Source organism: Pelodiscus sinensis, chromosome 9 (assembly GCF_052426305.1).
Source record: "Pelodiscus sinensis isolate ZL-2025 chromosome 9, ASM5242630v1, whole genome shotgun sequence".
NCBI lineage: Eukaryota > Metazoa > Chordata > Testudines > Trionychidae > Pelodiscus > Pelodiscus sinensis.
Genome location: NC_143060.1, coordinates 20,221,553 through 20,240,886, shown reverse-complemented (window position 1 = coordinate 20,240,886; position 19,334 = coordinate 20,221,553). Strand labels below are relative to the sequence as shown.

General features: G+C 45.5%; 1 protein-coding gene across 1 annotated transcript; it reads right to left on the bottom strand.

Annotated features, from left to right (window-relative positions):
• Nucleotides 1-567: 567 nt before the first annotated feature.
• Nucleotides 568-18,201, bottom strand: LEPROT (leptin receptor overlapping transcript). The gene is made up of 4 exons (XM_006125030.5): nt 17,896-18,201; nt 12,767-12,842; nt 11,030-11,216; nt 568-4,280 (listed from the first exon to the last, which is right to left on the bottom strand). The coding sequence occupies exons 1-4, from the start codon at nt 17,909-17,911 to the stop codon at nt 4,164-4,166; spliced, it is 396 nt and encodes a 131-aa protein (XP_006125092.1). The 5' UTR covers nt 17,912-18,201; the 3' UTR covers nt 568-4,163.
• Nucleotides 18,202-19,334: the final 1,133 nt, after the last annotated feature.

Here is a 19,334-nt window from a genome sequence, read left to right as displayed (position 1 = left end):
CCAATGCTCAAAATGCATAGGGCAAGTTACACAGCTGTTGAAAGCGGGGTTAGAGGATACAGTGGTAAAACACTAGCACTCAGTAAGCATTCTTGCTACCACTAGTGAAGCTGTTCTTGCTGAGAAGAACATGAGAAAAAATGTCTACAGAGCACTCAATGTATATCAGTGATAAGCTGTAAATGGTTCATTTCCAGGAGAGCTCACGTACACACCATTTTCAACCAATGAATATCCTTGCTAGAATGTTGTGCAGTGGAACAGTGTTCTTAAGATGGCTTTGGTGGCAAGTGCCAACACAGCAGACCACTGATCCAAATGCATACTCCAATGTAGGCAGAAACCAACTGTTGCTGTCTGAATTAGAATACAATTTTTGAAACTTGTTTCGGTAGGCTTTGATCCTATTAGCACTGACCACCTAGGCAGATCATTACTTGCTTTCGCATATTAATTATGCTTTCATATCTTAGCCTCTTTCTTCCTAAGGTGTAATAAAAAGGTAAAGGAATTTTTAAAAAAACATTCAAAACAGAATTAATAAAAGACAGACACAGGGCAACTTACGAGTGTCAGCTACAGTAAGGCAGTTTTATTAATTTGAAAAGTTGAGAATGCTTTAATTTACAAATGTATTAATGATTTCAATAATCTGGCAATTATGGAAAAGAAATTTTACAAAAGTTACAAAAATTATACTGTATTTTAAAATACAAAAAAGCTATTGGTCAACACTAAAGATATATATTATGTGACGATAGTTTCAGTCCTGTTGCAAAATAGAGTTTTTATGTCTATGCCTTCTCAAAACTACAATAAATCTTGAGGCTAAGGCACTTTGAATATATGTTCATTAGCATTAAGAAAAAACATTATGAGACTGCAATAAATGGATGCTCTTATGCCTACTAGCGGCTGTCAGTGCACCAGACTCTTGTGAATGGGCACAGTTCTTGACAAACTGAAAACTTTCTTCCCAACTCTGATAATTTAACTAAAAATTAATTCAAGCAAATTTACATTTAAGGAGGTTCAGAGAATTCTGAGATTTAAGTCCATGGAAATGGACAGTGAGGATTAGCATATGTAGACTTTTTCAGAAAAAACTTTTAGTCTCTCTAGCCAAAGCTATTTACTGTTCCGTACCCCAATCCGATGGTATCTAGGTTCAACACAAAAGGTTCGTCTACACAGCAGCAATATTTCAGAATAACTGATGTCATTACGAAATAACATAGTCCGCGTCTACACACAAGCAGTTATTTTGACAATGTCGAAATAATATCAAGCTGGAGGACTTCTTTCTCCGACTCCTGTAACCCTCATTGTACGAGGATCAAGGGAAGTGGAGGAAGAGTACTCTATTTCGAAATAAGTGCTGTGTACACGTGCCCAAATTTGAAATAAACTACTTCGACTTAAGGTACACAATTAGCGTAGCTCAAGCTGCATAGCTTATTTCGAGATTAGCACTGCTGTATAGATAGTCTTCAAAGCACTACACAACCGCCATAGGACCTTGTTTTCTATTCCTCCCATTCTTTTTAAAAGATAGTTTCTGATGCTGATTAAGAAGAGGATATTGACAGTTAACATCTGACAGTCTCTTTCTTCCCATGGCGCTACTGTCCATAAAACAATTCTTCCTTTTTGAGTAAAAGAAAGCCACCACCTTAAAGAAAACTCATTGGAGTGGTAACTAGAAGTGTGTTTAGTGCAACCTTTTTAATTCTGTGTATCAAGCCCAAAAAGTGAAATACAAAACATTCATTTAAGCCCCAAAAGCCCAATTCTTTACTCATATTAGTTCTACTATATTTAATGGGCCAACTCAAAAGCTTAGTTATCTGCAGGATCAAATACAATTTGTACTTTTCTTAATTTTCACTCAACTAAATAGTGTAGCAAAAGTACAGCAATTAGTGATAAAAAAAAAACTTCTTCAAAATCCAGGAAAAACACATAAACCAAAACTGAATTTTCCTCAAAACAGATGAACCAGTAATTTGAGCACATAATTTCCCTGAGTAATATTTTACAATTATAACATTCTACACTAAAATCAGCATGTTGTGACAAACAAGGATAGCAGCCTTGATTGTGAAAACAAAACACGTTTTCTGATGTTTGGCATATTCTACTGTTAAATATCCTACAGTGAAGGCTAGCAATGTTCATTGTAGAGAAGCTAGGAAAACTAACATCTGAGGAAGTGTTTTACAAGAAAAATTGTGTTTCAGACATACTTAATGATTTTTAATTTCCTTCAATTTGAAAATGTAGCAAATCTTCAATGCCAGTGGAAACTTTCATCACATCAATATAGTGCAGTCTCAACTTGGAAGATAACAAAACAGTTTTATGTCTAAATAAATCTAAAACTGTATCTATGTGAACTATATAATAAGCAATATATTCCTATCAGCAAAGTGAAATGTGAGTACACTGCATTATTTGTGTTTCAAAAATATTTTCAGTTTCCTTTTTTTTTCATTGAGAAGAAGGATAAACTCTCTCAGAGCACTAATATATCAATAATTAATTTCAAGCCTTTATTTGTGCGGAAATCCACAGGATGTCAATTGTGTAAAGTTGTTTTGGACACCAATGCTTGTGCAGATGTTTTTTGTTTGGGGAGATAGCATTTTGTCAGTTCTGTAGGCCATACTCTTCATGGCCTTTGTATATATATTCATAGCGTTTTAGTCTCCATATATTCACAAGCAAGCCACATTCAGTTATGAACGAATAAGCTGCAAATTTGTTCCTTCTCAAATTGCTATTCCACAAAACTGGTGGTTAAAATATCTACCTAATCTAAATATTCAGTTTCTTCTAACTGTAAATGTCATAATTTGATGCACCCATTTTTCTATGACACAATAAATTAGAGTTACTGGTTCTTTGCTCTTTTTCAAGCGTACTAAAATGATTTACATATGCCTCAAAAATTAAGGTCATGTCAGAATAAATCTTTACAAATTAATGTTTCCTTCACAATCTCAAAGTAGGAAAATTCGCTAATATAATAATAGTGTGATTATGTGAAGGTTTAGAGCAGCAACATTTTAAAATAAACTGTTTGAATATTACCATTTTTCTTACATGAGTTGAAAGTAATTGTTTCAGTAAAAGTATTTTAAAAAAAAATCTGATGAACTGATGTGATACCAGTCCTATAGTATCTGCTGTATTAAAAGATGTATAACTGGAACATTTCACTTCTTTATAATTCAGGAATTTGACTCACAATACAACAGAATTGTTCAATGCATTCATATTATAAACTTTCCTACGGCAGTTTGAAATAGTTCTTTAGTGTGGAAATTATACATACGAAGTAATGTCAGTTTATAACATTTTATGAAATTAAAATGATGTTCTCAAATTACCCTCAACGTATATCCACAGTTACAACTAGACCGGGTTTCCTTTTTTATTTGTTGAATGCTGATTAAGAATTGAAGGGTTGGTTGAATTTACCTTCATCTATAGCAGTGGGATCCAAGACATGATGTGGTTCTAGTGGTGCACTATGGGCCATTAATGCAAAGGTGAGAAATTTGTATATAATCCCTTAGAACTGCCAATGCTTGTCACTCTCTCTTATTGTAGATCAGAAAAGAGAACGTTGGCAACAGCAATTATAGGTATGAAATGGGTTTTTTTTTTAAACAGAAAACAAGCTACTGAGAATAGCAGTTATTTGAATACAAAGCCAAATATTTGTTCTATCCTAGTCACAAAACAGGAGTTAGTCAAATTAGCAAAACCAGGAGACTGGAAAGTATGTGAATATAGACCCCTTTTAATTGTTAATTTAATGCTGTTAAAAATGTCAGACATGTTGGCTGACTTCCAACATGCATACCACTGATACTGTATCAAAATTAAAAACTAAAAATCAGTAATATAGTGCACGCTGTGTAAACAAAGATTTAAGGACAGATTTAGCTATTGTGATTTCAGCTCCTTCTCTACCTATTTAAAAAAACCTGTCAGAAGGCTCTTTCCCCTTAATTTGGTTGACATACAAGTGTAAAATAGCATAGTATAGTCTGATAGCATAAGGCTACATGTGCAGGCACAAACATTCCAACGTACATACATATATACAGTATATAAACATGTATGTTGCACATCACCAACATCATAGTGAAGTTCTACCACTGTTCCCAGCTAAAGTCATCTCCTCTACCAAATACAAGAAAAAAGCCTAAAATGGTAAGAAAAATGACTGCATTGCCAGCTAGCACAAGACCACAGGCTCCCCACTTGATCTGAAATACAAGGCAAGAAAAAAAATCCTTATTTGGTTTACATGATATGTACAGACGTGTGTTATTTTCATGCATTAGATAAACTAAATGAAATATTACATAGGGGTGCTAAAAGCATAAGGGAAAAGACCAACAATTCATTCAGTTGAAGCATTCAATTAGCAACCAATGAAGTAACTAGTATTATACTTATAAATTATCCCTTCATTAGACACTCTTCTTCAATACACTATTTTTCAGAACAAAATAATTATCTTAAAGCAGAATCATCTCAGCAAAGAGAAAAAAACACCACAGTATACAGAAAATTCTTTCAAACTCAATGCTTTCTCCTAACATCTATGCATTATAAATTGGAAAATATTCTATTAATTCAAGGCAAGGAATAACAGAGAAAAATAATTTGCAATAATAAATAGCAATAGCTGTTTGAAGCCAAACAATCCCATGCACCGGGATTTTGTTTTTATAGGGAAAAAAAACAATGAAGAGTCCTGGGGCATCTTAGGACATAAGCTTTAGTGGGTAAAACCCACTTCAGATGCATTGGAGTGGAAATTACAGAGGCAGGGATATATAGATGTTCTAGTACAGGTTGGACCTCTCTGGTCTGGCACCCTCGGGACCTAATTGGGAATTTGCCAGACCAGAGGAGATCCCGTTACTGGCTTCCCAGACCACCTTCCCACCCCACTGCTAGTCCCAGCTGCACCCCTGCTGCAACCCCAGAAAGCCCCGGTCCTACTACTGGGGCTGCCATAGCTGCTGCATCTCTAGCCCTGGCCCCGTTACCAGGGCTGCTGCATCTCCAACCTCGGCCCCGCTATTGGAGCTGCCGTGGACTGCTGCATGTCCAGCCTCAGTCCCACTCAGGCCGCCACCCTGCTATCGCAGCTCCTGCAACTGTCACACCTCCAGCCCTGCTATTGGGACTGCCACGGCCCCTGCTGCTCAACCGGGGCTCCAGCCCCAGTCCCAGCCCCAGCGGGCTCCAAGCCTTCTGACCACTGGGACGCTCAGCCAGGATTCCCTGGTCCAGGAACACCTGTGGTACTGCCAGACCACAGATGTTGTTAGATGAAGGAGTCCCAGTTTTGGGAGGTCCAACCGGTATATGAAAAGACAGGAGTTACTTATCAAGTGTAAGACCAGTACTAACAAAGCCAAGTCAGTCAGAGTGGATGTTGCTCACTCACAGCAGCTTTTGGAGAGGTCTGAATACCAAGAGAGGAAAATTGCCTTTTTAGTGAGATAACCAATCTAAATCCTTATTCAGTCCTAATTCGATATTACATTTGCAGATGAATTGCAGCTCTGCTGTTTCTCTTTGTAATCCATTTCTTAGTGTCCAGGGAGAATAATGTGTTTTCCTACGGGTTTACGTATGTTACTTTTCTTGAGGTCTCATTGGTGTCCATTTATCTTTCGGTGCAGAGACTGCCCAGTCTGGCCAATATATATTGCAGAGATCACTTAGCATATATCACATTAGTAGATGTGCAGGTGTATGAGCCTCTGATGTTGTGGCTTATGTGGTATGGACCTGTGATGGTGTCACTTGTATAGCTGTCTGGGCAAAGTTGATGGTGTACAGCAAACAGGAGACTATCAAGAATGAGCTCTCAAAACTAGAGATTTTCATAAAAAACCTTCCACAGAGCTGGACTTTACAAAAACTAAACAAGTAATTTACAATGCACACTTCCCTGCAAAAGAAAAAGGAAAATAAACTATTCAAACTCCTAGGGTATGTCTAGACTACATGGCTCCATCGACGGAGCCATGTAAACTAGTTTGACCGGAATAGTCAATGAAGTGGGGATTTAAATAATCCCCATGTCATTAAAATAAACATGACCGCTGCACTGTGCCGACGATCAGCTGATCCGGTACAGCACGGCAGTCTAGATGCAGATCTATTGGCTGGGGAAGCCTTTGATGACTGATCCTGTAAACCTCGTTTCACGAGGCATAAGGGATCGGTCGGCAAAGGCTTCCCCAGCCAACAAATCCGCGTCTAGATTGCCATGCTGTGCTGGATCAGCTGCTTGTCGGCACAGCGCGGTGGACATGTTTATTTTAATGAAGCAGGGATTATTTAAATCCCCGCTTCATTGACTATGCCGGGTAAACTTGTTTACATGGCTCCGTCGACAGAGCCATGTAGTCTAGACATACCCCTATAGGCCATGGAGGGGGGGGGGGAAGGGGATACAACAGTGGTACCCTCAACTCACCCAACAGCATTGTTAATCTATCCAACCTCACACTTAGTCCATCAGAAGAGTCTGTCCCATCTTGGGGACCCTCTTTCTGTCCCACCATTCCCATGCACATGATAAAGCTCTGCATTGATCTGAAAGGCTATTCTCGCTGTGTTTGACTCAAGGAATATTTCCAACACATCACTGAACCTTGCACTGGCCCACAGGATCCCTCCTACCAACGCTACAAGAAGAAGAATTCTGTGTGGACTCCTCTTGATGGTTGTAATGATAGTCTGGACTTTCACAGATCTGCACAGGCTGAAATAGTGAACAAACAACATAACCTCTGCCATGTAGAACATAATGCTATCCATAGACTCAAAAACAACTATGACCTTATAATCAAAGAGGCTGACAAAGGAGGTTCTGTAGTTATCATCAATAGGTTAGATTATAAACAGAAGGCTGCCAGGCAATTCACCAACACAACATTCTACAGACCACTTTCCTCTGATTCCACTGAGGAAAAACAACAACAACAAAACTAATTCATCTGCTCAAGAAACAGCACAGGACCAAATCTACATACATACCCATAGAGTCCCAACCAAGAGTATTCTGGATTTTTTACCTTTCAAAATGATGTTTAATTTACAAACAAAAATAATGTTCTGTACCCAAGATCCATAAACCTGGAAATTCTGGACACCTCATCATCTCAGGTATTAGCACAGTATTACAGCAGGGTTGTCTGGCCATATGGATTCTCTCCTCAGATTCTATGCTACCAGCACTTCCAGCTATCTTCAAGTCACCACTGACTTCCTGAGAAACTACAATCCATTGGTGATCTTCCTGAAAACACCATCCTGACCACTATGAATATAGAAGCTCTTTACACCAAATTCCATGTGAGGATGGACTATAAGATGTCAGGAACAGTTTCCCCAACAATGCCACATAGGGAAGTTAAATTTCATTTAATCAACTAATTGGCTAGTCAATAGATTTTCCATCAACTAGTCAATTAGTCGGTAAGTGGGGGAGCCAAAGCAGGGTTACTTCTCAGCTCCAGGAGCTAATCCCACTGCGGCTCTGCCTTTTCAATGTGCTAAGAGCCTACTAGTTCTTAATACATTTAAAAGACTGAAGCACAGTGCCAGGGGAGACCCAGCACAGGCCAGGCCAGCTGATTCCCAGCTTAAATGTAAAAAGGCTGGAGTGCAGCACAGGACCCAGCACGAGCCAGGAATCAGCTAGGTCAGCTCGCGCCAGGTCTCCTCCACTGTGCTTCTGATTTTTAAACGTATTAAGAGCCAGCAGGACACGAGCTGGGAATCAGCTGATTCATTGCTTGCATCCGGTTCCCACTACCCCCGTCTCCCCCTCCCCCTGCTTTTAAGCCAGCTCCTCCCAGCACCAGCTCCTGCCCCCCCCTTGCTGTAAGGGTGCGGGAAGCAACTAGTCAAGGGACTAGTCGACTATCTGATAAGCTTTTGCTTACATCCCTAATGCCACAACACACCTGGTGGCTGAACTATGTGACTTTGTTCTCATCCAAAACTATTTCCAATTTGGGGACAATTTATACCTTCAAGACAGTGGCATTGCTATGGGTACCTGCAGGGTCCCACAGCATGACAACATTTTTTGGCTTACCTAGAACATTTCCTCAGCTTTCATCCCCTAGCATCCCTCCTCTCCTTTCACTATATTGATATCATCCACTGGGGAAAAGGTCCTTGAAGAATTCCACAGGGATTTCAACAATTTCCACCCCACCATCAACCTCAGCCTAGTCCAATCCACACAAGAGATCTATCTTCTGTACACTATGATAGAAATAAATGACAGCCACATAAATACCACCTGATTCCGGAAATCTATTGCCCATTATTCTTACCTACATACCTCTAGTTTCCATCCAAGACACATCACACAATTCATTGTATATATAGCCAAGCCCTATGATAGAAATGTATTTGCTCCAATCCCTCAGACAGAGAAAAACACCTACAAGATCTTCATCAAGCCTTCTTAAAACTTAAATAACCATCTGGGGAAGTGAGGAAACAGATTGACAGAGCCAGAGGAGTATCCAGAAGTCACCTAACGTAAGACAGGCCCAACAAAGAAAATAACAGAATACCACTGGTTATCACCAACAGCCCCCAGCTAATACTCCTCTAGCACATCACTGACAATCTACAACGGAGTTGGCAACCTACAGCACATGTGCCATAAGTGGCACACAATCCGATTTTGAGCAGCATGTGGGGAGTTCAGCCCCCCCACACCACGTTGCGGGGAGCCCACACTGTCCCTTGAATAACAGGCAGCAAAAGAACCACATACCCCCTTCTTGGCTCAGTTATTCACATGAGCACAGGGCCAGGCAGGCAGGCTGGAAAATGTTTTAATCTCTGCAAGTCTTAGCTTGGCAGGCAGGCAGACTGGTTTGGCTGCTGGCTGGTATGTCTCCTGGCCAAAGCCTGCCTTTGGCACCCCATCTCCTCCCTTTTCCAACCCTCTGCCCCACAAATCAACATACTCATAACCCCTCCCAGATCTCGCACCCCAATCTCCTGCCCCAGATCACAATCCCCTCTTACCCTAAGTCACATCCCAAACCCCTGCACTCCAGTTCCCTGCCCTAGGTCACAACCACCTCCTTTACCCAAACTCCCTCCCAGACTCCAGTCTCCCTCCTTCACCCCAACCTCTTACCCCAAGCTCCCTTCTGCACCCAACCTCCATCCCAGTCCCCGCATCTCCTCCATTAATATCACGGAAGAGTGTGACTCTCAAACACATTTCAAAATCATGAAGTGGCCCCTCCCCAACAAAATTTATTGCCCACCCCAATTTAAAGTGTTTTAGGATCCAGGCAGGCAGGCAGGTAGCCCAGCTCAGTTCTGGCTCATGCTGAGTCCAGGAGCTCAGACCCAACCACCCCGGACAGAGATTGCTGCCATCCCACACTGCTGCCTCTTTATCAGAGGCAGCAGCACTGAGTGATAGGCAGCCAGTCTGCAAGGAAAGCTGTTTTTTAAATTGGCTCCCCTTGTGGACCAGCTCTCACCTGGCACCCCACGCTACTGATACAGAGGGATCAGCGCAGAATAGCAGGGGACTCCTCAGGAATGAGGCTGGAACACACTGGCTGCCGGCTCCAGCATAGGGACTATAGAATAGTAAAGTAACTGACTAGTCAATTAACTGTTATTTAACATCCCTACATCCACCTGCACATCTACTAACATGATTTAATGCCATCACATGCCAGTAACATCCTTCTGCCATGTATATTGGCCAAACTGGGCAATCTCTGACCAAATAAATGGAGAACACTTTTAAATCATTTACTGAGTGTCCAGGGAGGCTAAAGGAGCCATTCTTCTACCAAAAAACTCCAAAACCAGATTATAAAGTGAAACAGTACAACTGCAATTCATTGAAAATGTAATACAATTACAGTAGGATTGAATAAGGTTTAGATTGGTTCTCTCACTACAAAGGCAATTTTCCCTCTCTTGGTATTCACACCTTTCTATCAGCTGTTGAGTGAGCCACATCCACCCTGACTGAACTGGCATCATTAACATTGGTCTTACACCTGATAAATAACACCCATCTTTTTTTACATTAGTACTTATGCATATACCCCTGCCTCTCTAATTTCCACTGCAATTCATCCGATGAAATGGGTTTTACCCATGAAACCTTATGCCCTAATAAATCTGTTAGTATCCAAGATGCCACAGGACTCCTTGCTGTTTTTGCAGATACAGGTTAACACAGCTACTCTTCTGAAACTTTGCTTTTAAAAAGATATCGCTAGGGATTAGAGTACCCTCTTGTGGGCATTCTGGTTTTGTCTATTATTAAAAACCTGCAACTGGTAAAACAATTTGTTTTTACACCGTGTCTTTCATACAGACGATTATAAAATACATAAGAATGAAGCATACAAAAGCCTAAGCAGAAGAGGAAGTTGTAAAGTGATATTAAGGGGAAAAATGCTTCAGGAGGATAGCATACATAGCAAAGAAACAGTGTCAGACTAAATCCATTCCACAGAGGAGCAGAACAGGGATAAGGCAAAGAGAAATGGAGTTAGTGGGTGGATAAAATGTAGGGTACAGCAAGTTTATGGAATGTTTTGAAAACCAGGAAGGTAGTTTTGGATACATAGTGTTATTTCTTTAAGCAAGAATGTATTTTGGCCACATAATTTTGAATGCCATATAATTTTTCTATAGCCAAAAGATTTTTTAATAGGCCAGAATAAAGGAGTTGTAATACCCGACACAGAAAAGGAAGAGGCACAGATACAAATTCAGAAGTTCCACTATCAAGAATTCTGGAAATGGGAACAGGCAGACTAGTTAAGGATGAAAATGAAAGTTTGTGAGCAAAAATGACTCCAATGTTTAGGCTGAAAAGAGCAACAATATTAGTTAAGTAGGGTCATAAAAAACTGTAAACAAATGTGCAACCATAGGAAGTTTATTATAATAAGAAAGAGTCAGCAGAACGTACCGCTTCAACACGTGCAAGGATTATAGGCAATCCAAAGGCAGAAACAACAATTCCAGTTGTGAAGAAATATGCCAATTCCCTGCAGGCACTGCTAGCTGCGTCAGTGTCATCACTTATTCTTCTTGCAATGCAGTGAGGTATTGGACAAATGATGTAAAATACCAAGACAAACAGAGGCCAGTAAACACTGCAGGAGAAAAAGCCCCAAAAGAAATCTAAATTACTGTTCTCATTAAAGATGTCAATCTGTTTTGATTTCAAAGAGACTTTCACAAGATCAGGGCCAATGTTTGAATTAACATGGACTGGTGCTGGGCCACAGACTGCTGGCTGCCAGGCTGCAGCAGCTCTGGAGCCTGGGGCTGGGGTACACCGCCCACTGCCTCCCCTGCCACTGTGGCTATTGGGAGAGGCATGTCCTGCCCCATCTCTCAGACAGCCAGTGCCAGAAGGGGCAGGGTCTCCTCCTGGATGCGAAGAGCACTGGGAGGGCCATGTGGAGCCCGACACAGCAACCTTAGAGCAGCTGTGACCTGGGCAGCAGCGCTTAGCTGGCAGCTGGGTGGCAGTGCAAGGCTAGGTGAGGGGGGCAGGCACTGGGGATTCCAGGGGTAGAGCTAGTGCTTAAGGGGCTCTAAGAAGCAGGGGCTGGCACTGGGAAGTTTCTGGGGGCGGGGCTAGTAGTGGGTGGGGGGAGACTACCAGAGCTGAAGCTGGCTGTTCATAGTGGCTCTGGTGGGGGTCAGGGCTTTTGGCAGACAGTAACGTTTGTAAATGGGTTTGCCAGTCCACAATATAAAAAAGGTTGGGAACCACTAAACTAACCTACTTTTTAACCTCTTAATTGTCAGAAAAAAATTACTACATAAGCATATTTCTTTTCTTCTCTTTTTTTTGCCCTACATACACTACTGAAAAAGCGTACACCTAATAGTTAATCTTAAAGTTCTTTAATTTTATGGTTATTTGTATACTCTTTTTCAAAAATAAAGCATCTGGTTGTTGTTTAGAATTAGTAAAATATAAATATTAGTAAAATATAAAATGTATAAATATAAATAATATACATTTAATGCTGCTTATGTATATCAGATAAGTTCACCTCTACTCCATTAATTCAATATTTTAAGAAAATCAATACTGATTAAAATCAAATCAATAGCTGAGAAATCTATACAAAAATACTTCCACAAAGTTAAAAATTACTGACCCACTAAACAAAATTAACTATATTGCTACTCAGCTGATACTATGTATATAATGATTTTAGTCCACTTTTACAGAAAACATTTATGTAACTGTTCCGGTCCACGGCAGGACATACCATCCACACTGATGTGGGAGGAAGGTTCCCGCTTCAGCCTCTTCTTGCCCTTGTTTAATTAGTTAACAGATTAAAATTAATGTGGTTTTTACATCCCTAGCCCATGCAGGGCTGTATCCATTACTAAGTGTTGGTTCTAGACCTTTCAATGATATTCAAGAATAGTAGGTTTCATATGAATAATCATAAATGCCAAGTTAAATGGGTTTCAAAGACATTCAGAGTCTATAATTCTTAGTTAACAACTACTGGACTTTTTTTTTTAGCTAATAGAACAGAAGTTAAATGTGCATACTCCAAATCATATGGGATCAACACACAACTAAACTGCATATGTGTATTTACATGGGCAATACAAGAATACAAAGTGAGAACAAAATCATTTTTTATTTTTGAGATGAATTATTTCTTACCCATAATACTCTAGGGCACATCCCAACATAAGAAAAGTTAAACCAATGGCTCCACTGAAAGATAAACCAACAAGGGCTGTACAAGAGAAAAGAAATGAATGGTTATGCTGAAAACTCAAAACTAAAATATAATTATAACTTTAAATGGAAGACAGCCTGACATTGTCGCAGCAACACTTTTTCCAAGAGTAAAAACTGCCCTTGACATGAATCAGAAGATGCAATTAAAAGTGGTTATTTCAAGTCAGTTGTGTGACTTGGTTACTAATGATCATTGTAGCAGATACATTCATTTCTCATTTTCTCATTTGTTTCACCTTTTCTGCTCTTGAGAACATACTCCTCTTTTATTGGGCTTCAGACTGTTCCCTACAGTGTTTGCAACTAACACACTGTAGCACCCTTAGAATGCATGGAAAGCAAAAAATAAAACCAGCTAGTTTCTCTCAGTAGCACCAAGCTAAAAAAGAGGCCAAAGTATCATCAGATACTGATATTTGAGGATACTGATATTTGAGGATCTTACATAGGGATGTTAGTGTGTAGTTATTTACACAATTAACCGATAAGCCTGGGCTTATTGGTTCATTCTAACGACGACACGCACTAGGGATGTTAAATATTGGTTAATTGAATAGTCACTTGACCTCATGAATTCTTATCAGTTACTCCACTATTCTATGGTCCCCGTGGGTGGGCTGGCAGCCAGTATGCTCTGATTCCATGCCCAAGGAGCCCCCTGCCACTCTACACTGCTGCCTCTGTATCAGAGGCAAGCCAGAACTGAGCTGAGTTGCCTGCCCAAGTGGCTCCTAATACACTTTAAATGCAGAGCTGCACTAGGAGTAGGTCCCAGACTTCACACAGGCCAGGCCTGAACCATGCTGCTGGCCAACCTGCTAAAAATATTACTGGCAGGGGATGTATGTAGTCTGTAGCATTAACCTATAAGTTTTTGCTTCAACTACAATATCACATCCTTAAGACACACCCTGCCCTCCTTGCTGCCTCTAAATCAGAAGCAGCAGCAGGTGGAAGGAGGCGGGAGATGGTTTCCCGTGCATGCCATATAGGCAAAAGTGCAGGGGAGCAGGCAGGAGCTGCTCCCCCCACCCTCCTGTCTCTGATAGAGAGGCAGCAGCAGCACGGGTGAAGGGGGAAGCCTGTACACACAGTAAGCTAGTTTTCAAATTGGCTAGCTGTGTATACCGGCTTGGCTATGTATACTGATTTCCAACTTTTACAGATGTCAGCCACTTCAGTGAATACTGCTGAGGGGTGGCAAAGCTGAGGACCTACTCTGAGGGCAAAATGAGAAATAGGGGAACCAGATACTTCAGGGAGACCAGACTAGAGGGCAGACAAGGAAGAAACAGAGGTGTCCCCGGGGGCCATAAGAGAGAACTGGTGTGTCCAGACCCTGTAGTAATGGGTAGAATCATAGAGCTGGAAGAGACCTCAAGAGGTCATCAAGTCTAGCTCTCTGCCCAAGGGAGGATCAGTCCCAACTAAATCAACCCACCCAGTGCTTCACCATCCTCCTAGTGAAATAGTTTTTCCTAATAACCAACCTAGATGTCTCCCACTGTAACTTGATACCATTGCTCCTTTTTCTGCCATCTGTTACTACTGTGAATAGCCCTTCTCCGTCCTCTTTGGAACTTCCCTTCAGGAGATTCAAGACTGTTATCAAATCCCCTGTCACTCTTCTCTTCTGAAGACTAAACAACTCCAAATCCCTCAGTCTCTCCTCATAGGTCATGCGCGCCAGCCCCCTAATCATTTTGGTCACCCTCCACTGGACCCTCTCCAATGCATCTACATCCTTTCTATAGTGAGGGGCCCAGAACTGGACACAATACTCCAGGGCTGTTTCTAGACTGGCCAGTTTTTCAGGAAAATCAGCTGCTTTTCCGGAAAAACTTGCCAGCTGTCTACACTGGCTGCTTGAATTTCCACAAAAGCACTGACTTCCTACTGTAAGAAATCAGTGCTTCTTGCGGAAATACTATGCTGCTCCCGTTCGGGCAAAAGTCCTTTTGCGCAAAACTTTTGCGCAAAAAGGCCAGTGTAGACAGCTGAGATTTGTTTTCTGCAAAAAAGCCTCGATCGCGAAAATGGCGATCGGGGCTTTTTTGCGGAAAAGCGCATCTAGATTGGCACGGATGCTTTTCCGCAAAAAGTGCTTTTGGGGAAAAGCGTCCGTGCCAATCTAGACGCTCTTTTCGAAAAATGCTTTTAACGGAAAACTTTTCCGTTAAAAGCATTTCCGGAAAATCATGCCAGTCTAGACGTAGCCCAGACGTGGCCACACCAAAGCCAAATAAAGGCGAATAATCACTTCTCTGGATCTGCTGGCAATGCTCCTCCTAATGCTCCCTAATATGCCATTAGCGCTCTCGGCTACAAGGGCACACTGTTGACTCATATCCAGCTTCTCATCCACTGTAACCCCCAGGTCCTTTTCTGCAGAACTGCTACTTAACCATTCGGTCCCCAGCCTGTAGCAGCAAGGAAAACGGGGGAAAGGGGTGTCTAGAACTCAGTAGGAATGGGAGAACCGGGTGAATTAGGGAGATTCAGAGGAGTAAAGGAGAGTGTGAGATGAGAGGGAACTGTGGGAGGAGGGTTGCCAACTTTATGATTATAGCAAACCAAACATGCTTAGCTGACCTTTACTCATTCCATCCTCCTCCCTCTGTCACTCACCCTTTCTCCACCCTCACTCATTTTCACTAGGCTGGGGCAAGCATTCAGGTGCAGAGGGGAAGGAGGGCTCTGAGGTGGAGCTGGGGATGAGAGGTTTGTGATGGGAGTAGGATGGAGGCTAGTGTGCAGGATAGTGATGTTAGCAAGTAATCGACTGGAGTATAGACTACTGGCTCCCCAGCCTACTTCCTTAAAAGCCAGTTCCCCCCAGCACTATCTCCATGGTGCCGCTTCCCCACACTTTGCTTCCTCTATCAAGGAGGGATAAGGGAGGCTGCTGCAAAGCCGAGGCTTGCCATGGGCAGAAGCTGTTTCAGCAGCAGCCCATCCGCGGGACTCCCAGCGGGGAACTGGGCCCCCTGTGGAGAGAGGCTGCTGCTGCTAAGCAGCTCCTGTTTGTGGTAGCCCGGGCCGGCCACACACAGGGGCTGCTCTGGCAGCAGCCCCTAGCCACGGACAGCCCCGGATGCCTCGAACAGAGGCTGCTCTGGCAGCAACCTACAGCAGCTCTTGTTTGTTGCAGACAGCGTTGGCCGCCACGAACAGGGGCTGCTGGACTCAACACAAGCCGGGACCAAGAAGTCCTGGTTTATGGTGGTCCGGGACACTGTGCCTCTCTCTGCATTTTAGAAGTAGTAAGAGCCTGGCAGCATTTAAAATGCATTTAAAATTCAGAGCCACAGCACAGGTTGCTCCCAGGGCCAGCACAAGCCAGAACTGCTCATTCCCAGCTTGAGCTGGCTCCTGGAACAACCCCTCTGCAAAGCGATCCTCATTGACTAATCGCGTAGATGATAAAAATTTTATCAATTACACGATTAGCCAGATAACCAGGATCTGAAGTGAAAAGGGGGTTGCCCTGAGCTGCACACCCTTCTAGGGGTTGCTTTGCCCAGGGATACCTGTTGGCTGCCCCAGCATTGAACCATGCAGCACAAATATTAACAGCACAGTCAGTCAGTGGTGCTCACTGGGGCCACCAATGTCCCTTTTCAACCAGATGCCAGGTGGCATCCTAGGGGAGGGCAGCTGGAAAAGGAGCAAACAGGAAGAACCTGGAGATTTCATGGCTCAGGAGGAGAAACAGAGTGTGACAAAGCTCCAAGCTCAGGAGGGACCGGAGGAGCGACATGCCGCAGAGCAGGGAACTGGGGTGCCCAGGCGGGCGCAAGGTGCCCAGCTCAAGCGGGATGGCAGTTGGCGGAGGAGGAATGGAGGGGCATGACGAGTCACATGGGGGGAGGGGACGATTAGCAGAGAGGGGAAGGGGGGCGAAGAGAGGGGAAGGGACGGCTGTGGAAGGGAGGTGACGAGGCACAGCGGGGTGAGGGAGTGGTTGGTGAGGAGGATGAGGAGGCATAGCAGGGGGAGGGCGCCGTTGGTGGAGAAGGAAGCGGGGGGGGGGGGGTGACGAGGCATAGCGGGGGGAGTGGGTGGGTGGGAGGAGGAGAAGGAAGGGGGGGTGTGACGAGGCACAGCAGGGGGAGTGGGCCGTTGGAGCGGGAGGGGGGGGGTGGAGCGGGGGAGGGGGCGGGTGGAGGAGGAAGGGGGGGCCGTTGGTGGAGCGGGGGGGGGGGGTGACGAGGCAGCAGGGGGCGGGGGAAGCGGGGGGGGGGCGGGTGGAGGAAGAGGAAGCGGGGGGGGGGGGGCCCGTTGGTGGAGCGGGAGGGGGGGTGACGAGGCACAGCGGGGGAAGGGGGCGGGTAGAGGGGGCGGGAAGGGGGGGGTGACGAGGCACAGCAGGGGGAGTGGGCCGTTGGTGGAGAAGGAGGAAGCGGGGGGGGGGAGGAGGGGGGGGGGGGGAGGGGGGGGGAGGCCGGGGGGGGGGGGTTGTGCGGAGGGGGGGGGGGGGGAAGCGGGGGGGGGGGCGTTGGCAGAGCGGGGGGGGCCGGGGAAGGCAGGGGGGGGGGGGGGGGGACACACAAGGGAAGCAGCAGGGGGGGGAGGGGGCCGTTGGCGAGGGAGAGCGGGGGGGGAAGCGGGGGGGGGGGGGCTGGCGAGGGAGGCAGCGGGGGGGGAGGGGGCCGTTGGCGAGGGAGAGCGGGGGGGGGGTGGGAGAAGCGGGGGGGGTGATGAGGGCGGGGGGGAGGGGGCCGTGGCAGCGGGGGGGGGGGCCGGGGAGGGGAGCGGGGGGGGGGGTGATGAGGCACGGCGGGGGGGAGGGGGCCGCTGGCGGAGGAAGCGGGGGGGTGATGAGGCACGGCGGGGGGAGGGGGCCGTGGCGAGGGAGAGCGGGGGGGTGATGAGGCACGGCGGGGGGGAGGGGGCCGTGGCGAGGGAGAGCGGGGGGGGGTGATGAGGCACGGCGGGGGGGAGGGGGCCGTTGGCGAGGGAGAGCGGGGGGGGGTGATGAGGCACGGCGGGGGGGAGGGGGCTGCGGAGATCCGCGAGTGACGAGATGTGGCGGGGGCGCTCGGTACCTTTCACCCCCGCCATGTTCGCGGGCAGCAGAAGGGGGGCGAGCTCCGCTTTTTGGGGCGCCGAGCTGGGCTGCGGTGACTTCCGGCTTCCGCTCCCGGAGACTTGCCCCCAGCCCCGCCCCCAGCTACGCGAACGGGGCCGTTAAAGGGCCAGCGCTCCCCACGCGTGACCGCTCAGCCTCGCTTCTTCCCGCACGAGCCTTTTCACCCCCGCAGCCCGCCCCGGCCAGCGGCAGAGGGAGGGAGACCAGGCCCAGCCGAGCGGCCGAGGAGGCGGTGGCCGGGCGGGCGGAGTTTGTGCCTTAGAGCGGTCAGTGGCACCCCGCGTGGGATGCCCTGGCGTGGCAGGAGGCCTGCAGAGCGGGGCATGGCCTGTTCCCTGTGAGCTGAACTCTCGGGCAGCCGCCCAGGAGAGATTTACATGCGGCCCAGCTCATTGGCAGAGCGCCCATTTGTCACTCCACTGGTGGTGCACATCCACCCATGCCTCAGTGCGCTAACTTTATTCAGCACATGGAGGGAAAAATTGAGGGAACATTGGGCCTGCCAGGGTCCTTCCTGTCTCCATCCAGAGAAGGATGAGGACCCAGCCATACATAGACTTTTTCTCACTGGTGTTTCAATCTGAGCTGCATTGGTGGGAGCAATGTGAATTAAAAAGTTGTGGCTGCTACATGAAGGTTTGCTTCTATTTACTATCCCAATGCAGCAAGTTTCCGCAGAAGCAGCAGTAGAGTCCTACTGGATTTGAGAGTGAGGAAGCTCTAAGTTCAGGAGGCACTTGAAGGAGCAACGTGTTTCATAGAAGGGAATTGATGTGTCTAGGTGTGGCAACATGCCCAAACTCAGGCAGGAGAAGAAGGATGGGTGGTGGGAAGTTACAAGGCACTGACAGGGGTGGGAGGAGATGTCCATACTCTGGAGGGATCAGGATGCCGCTTGAGCTCCGGAGGGGGTAGCTGGGAGAGAAATTGGGATGGGAGCAGGTAGGGGATGCCCAGGCTGGGGCAACAGGGCACCACCAATAGAAACAATACACCTAGCTGTGAGTGCTCTGCTAATCAAATGGATGGCACTGAAATCTCTCCAAAGGCAGCACAAATACTCAGCTTACAGGTAACACTCATGTACAGGCATTTCTCCTTGAACTGTTTAAATGCACGGTGGTACCCATCCCAACCCCCAGGAAAAGCAGATAGATAGCACATGCAGTTCGTGAGGAAAAAGAGCTTTAAGAAAGTTATTTTCTAGGGGCAGTCTTGTAGCATTGCCCCAGCCTTGTCTCATTTAAGGAAACAATCCTCTAGAAAATCAGATGGTTGGAATTTAATAATAAAAGATGTGGTCGATAGCCCACTGATGGTCTGAACCAAACATACCGCAAATCCAGATCAGGGGTTGCCACCTAATTAAAACATGTGTAAGGGGACTGTTACCCC

What these genes read in the sequence shown, in the direction of transcription:
- LEPROT (XM_006125030.5), bottom strand. An exon ending in TGTGCCCTAGAGTATTATGG is followed by an intron (nt 11,217 to 12,766) that starts GTAAGAAATAAT and finishes TTTCTCCTGCAG; the next exon opens with TGTTTACTGGCCTCTGTTTG. An exon ending in TCCTTGCACGTGTTGAAGCG is followed by an intron (nt 4,281 to 11,029) that starts GTACGTTCTGCT and finishes CTTGTATTTCAG; the next exon opens with ATCAAGTGGGGAGCCTGTGG.